Source organism: Elephantulus edwardii, unplaced genomic scaffold (assembly GCF_000299155.1).
Source record: "Elephantulus edwardii isolate Elephantulus edwardi_28Jun2011 unplaced genomic scaffold, EleEdw1.0 scaffold00092, whole genome shotgun sequence".
NCBI classification, from domain to species: domain Eukaryota; kingdom Metazoa; phylum Chordata; class Mammalia; order Macroscelidea; family Macroscelididae; genus Elephantulus; species Elephantulus edwardii.
This window is the reverse complement of record NW_006399842.1, coordinates 9734362-9737813: the sequence shown is the minus strand read 5'-3', so window position 1 is coordinate 9737813 and position 3452 is coordinate 9734362. Positions and strand designations below refer to the sequence as shown.

The window sequence follows — 3452 nt, the reverse complement described above, 5'->3', positions numbered from 1 at the left end:
GGCGAGGGGCGCCGCCGAGGAGCCGAGCCCGCCGAGCCGGGCGCTCTATTTCAGCGGGCGCGGCGAGCAGCTGCGCCTCCGGGCCGACCTCGAGCTGCCCCGGGACGCGTTCACGCTCCAAGTGTGGCTGCGAGCGGAGGGCGGCCAGAGGTCTCCGGCGGTGATCACAGGTAGGCAGGGGCGCCTGGGCGGGCGCTGCACGGGCCCCGCAGCCCTAGGGACGCGCGGGTGCCAGGGCTCGGGCGGCGGGTGGCGGGACGGTTCCGGGCTGGCGAGGGTTTCTGTCCAGAGCCGCTCTGCGAGCAGAGCGGCGGTGCGTGGGGCGAGCTGAGAGCCTCACTTTGCCCCATCTGTTAAATGGGCGCACTCCTCGGAAGGCGTCCTCGCCTTGCTCGCTCTGGAAGGACGTGAGGGGCTAGCTGTCCTAGCGCTCAGAGACCCCCAGTGGGAGCTGGCACTCGGGAGTCCCCTGCACGCATGTTGCTGGGGAATGGCCTGAGGGACTCTGTCCTTTGGGGATGGAGGGATGGAGGGGAGGATGGCCTAATTGGAATGAATGTTTAAAAAGCTTGAGGGGAGCATGGATTTCTTTTGACTTTTTAATGGAGTGACCCTTCTTTATTTGGCCCCATTACCTAGACGCCATAAGGACAGTGTTGTTGTCATTTGGGACTCAGAAGTCCTTGGTGTGCCCCAAAGTTGCTCTGTGCTTGCAGTCTGCCTCTGGGACCCACCCCCACTCCGCACTCACACGTACCCGACTGCTGTCCCATATCTAGCCTTCAGAGCCATTGCTTGTATCCCTGGGCTGGAGCGAGACAGTGAGACAGTCCCCACACGCAGCCCCCCAGCCTCCACCCTTTCCTCGGCTGCGAAACGGGGCGCTTTTCTCATTGGGGACTTTTATGAGCCTGTAATGAATTTGGGTTCTCCTTCTTTCTACCCTTCGCTGTTTCACAGCGAAACCCATAGTGAAACCGGACACTTTGTGAGGCTTTACAAACCTTAGAAATACTCCACCATCCATTTATCCCCTTCTAAATGAATCTGTGGAAATGCCTTTAATAAAACTGGGGGTGGGGACGGGCGTGCGGAGGAGAGGGGCGGCGTTGGGGAGAGAAGGAAAGTTTTGCCTCTTCTGGCTGGGAGATTCCCTGCACGAATAGTCTTGCCATGTCTTGGGACGTCTTAAAGTGAGAATAGGGGTTCCCCCTTCTCCGCAGTCAGGAAACATGTGGAGGCGTTGTGTGCTCCCACCTCCTTACACACTTTCTCAGAAGGGGAAGCTCTGAAGTTTGAGGCAGCCTGCTGCTTTGTGCCTTTTATTGGCTTGGGCGCTCTTAAACGGCGCGCTAACTCTATTCCATTTACATGAAATTCCACTTCTCAGGGCGCAAACGCCGCAGCTCTACCCAAAACGGTGCCCTCCTCACCCTTACCTTTCCGATAACAAACCCTTTGCATGCCAGCCACTTTCCCCCACACCTGACGTCATCGTCATCGCTTGCTATTTTTTCCCTCTTCCACCTCCCTCCAACCCCAAAGGAGAGGGATACTGAGCTCATTGGTCCCCAAATGCTGGTCACCGAGAGGAGGGTACAATGCGGAGCAGAGGGGAGTTGATTCATAATAATGATGACGATGACAATGTTCATTTCGGGCTGTGCTGTTTTCTTCTCTTTCGAAACCTGAAAAGCACAGAATTTGCTGCTTGGAAATGACCAAAAAAACAATTATTAAGTCAGATTCTTACACACACACACACACACACACACACCCCTCCACACCCCCGCCCTGCCCCTGAATTTTGGAAGGCTACCATCCAGCGAGGAGAGCCTGGGATTGTATAGGTACCATCAATGAAAATGTAATAAATGCATTTGAAAACATACAAACACCTGAAGGTCCACAGAGATTGCCTTCTAAGTGTCTGTAATTCAAAGAGCTCTCTTCACACACGCTCCCTCTCGAGTGCTCATTCTTCCTCACACGCACACCAAGACTGTTGCAGTAAAATACTTTAATTGGATGGGGGACGTTAGGTTATTATTGCTTGTATAAAATGCCTGGTCCATTTTATGTGTGGAAATAACATTCCTCTCAAAAAGAGAGAGAGAGAGAGAGAGAGAAAGGCGCTGCTGTCGTGTAGCACCAGAAAGCCAGGAGCTTTTCTCGGGAGGATTCTGGTGGAGTTTTTTTTCTCTTTTTTTTCCCCTCCCCTAATTGAGTACAAGCCAGATTTGGCGGTGTGTAAACACCTGGCCCAGAGCCAAAAAAGACTCATTCTGCGTATCCTCCACATGGTACAGACTGTTGGACTAAAAAAGAACCTGCTTCTCCTTGAATTCAAAGCAAACAAACAGAGGTTCTTGGCAGAAGCACTTTTTCAGCTCCCTCTTCGTGTAAGTTGGGGCTGGGAGAAGCAGGGCCGAGGCGCGCAGCGCAGCCCCTGGTGCCAGGGCGAGTTCTCCCGCGGCGACCTCAGGTGGCCAGCTTGTTGCCTGACCTCTGCTGCCTCTCTCTGGCTGGGCGTCGACGCCTTCCGAGGAATCCCTGGTCACCTATCTTGAGAGAGCATGCAAGAGCCAGCGGGGACCGCGCAGCTATTTCAGGCAGAGGGTTGCTGTCTTGCTGTCAGGCCAGCCTGCCTTACATCACTCTTTGCTGCAGGATTCAATTGGGTTTCGTAAAGGTCTAATTTTACGGTGCTGTTAACCGGGTCTGTCGTCTGGCAGAGGCAGGCCTCGCTGCTCCTGGTAGGCGGGCTGTGCTTCCAGATCCGCCCGGGATGCTATTTCTGCCCTGGTTCAAACTTCTTCGCTGACACCAGCTCAGGCGCTTGCTAGGCGAGGAAAAGGCAAGGAGTGCAGGAGCCTTTAGCTTCTGAAGCTCGGCAAACATGCCTTTTATTTTTCCAAGAGGCAGAGAGAAAAGAAAAATATTAATAAATAAAAAGGAAAGGCTTATGTAGGCAAAAACAAAGCCAAAGTTAGAAAGTGCTTTTGTGTAGCATTCTCTGGAGGGCCCACCAACGTTGGATAGTGGTTGGGATTGAAGAATCCTGCAAAGCTACTGTGTAAAGGGATCCTGAGAGGTTCCCGGGGCCAGCTCCCTCCTGTGCCAAATGGGGACACAGAGAGAGAGGGGGAGAGAGGAACGTTAGCTGGATGACCCAGCTTGTTGATGGCAGAATTAGGATTTAACTCCTGGCATCCTAACTTCCAGGCTTCACCCCCTACATGGCTGAGAGAACGTGTCTCATAAACACCCTCACCTCTCACCCCACACAGACCCACCACCCAGGCACAAGCTTCAAGCATGGCAATTTGGACTCCCTTTCAAGTCAAGGGGTTTCTGACACATCCTTTTTACTTTTGTCCTGCACACCAGGCAGAATCCAGACCCCCCCATCCCTCCCCCATCCCTCTAGTTTGAAAGAAAGAAAAAGAAGA

General features: G+C 53.5%; 1 protein-coding gene across 1 annotated transcript in view; it reads left to right on the top strand.

Annotated features, from left to right (window-relative positions):
* Positions 1-3452, top strand: part of PAPPA (pregnancy-associated plasma protein A, pappalysin 1) — a 305562-nt gene that overhangs the window by 927 nt on the left and 301183 nt on the right. The window contains exon 2 of the mRNA XM_006890754.1: positions 7-170. Coding sequence (XP_006890816.1) covers positions 7-170 — 164 coding nt within the window. The remainder of the gene's footprint in view (positions 1-6; positions 171-3452) is intronic.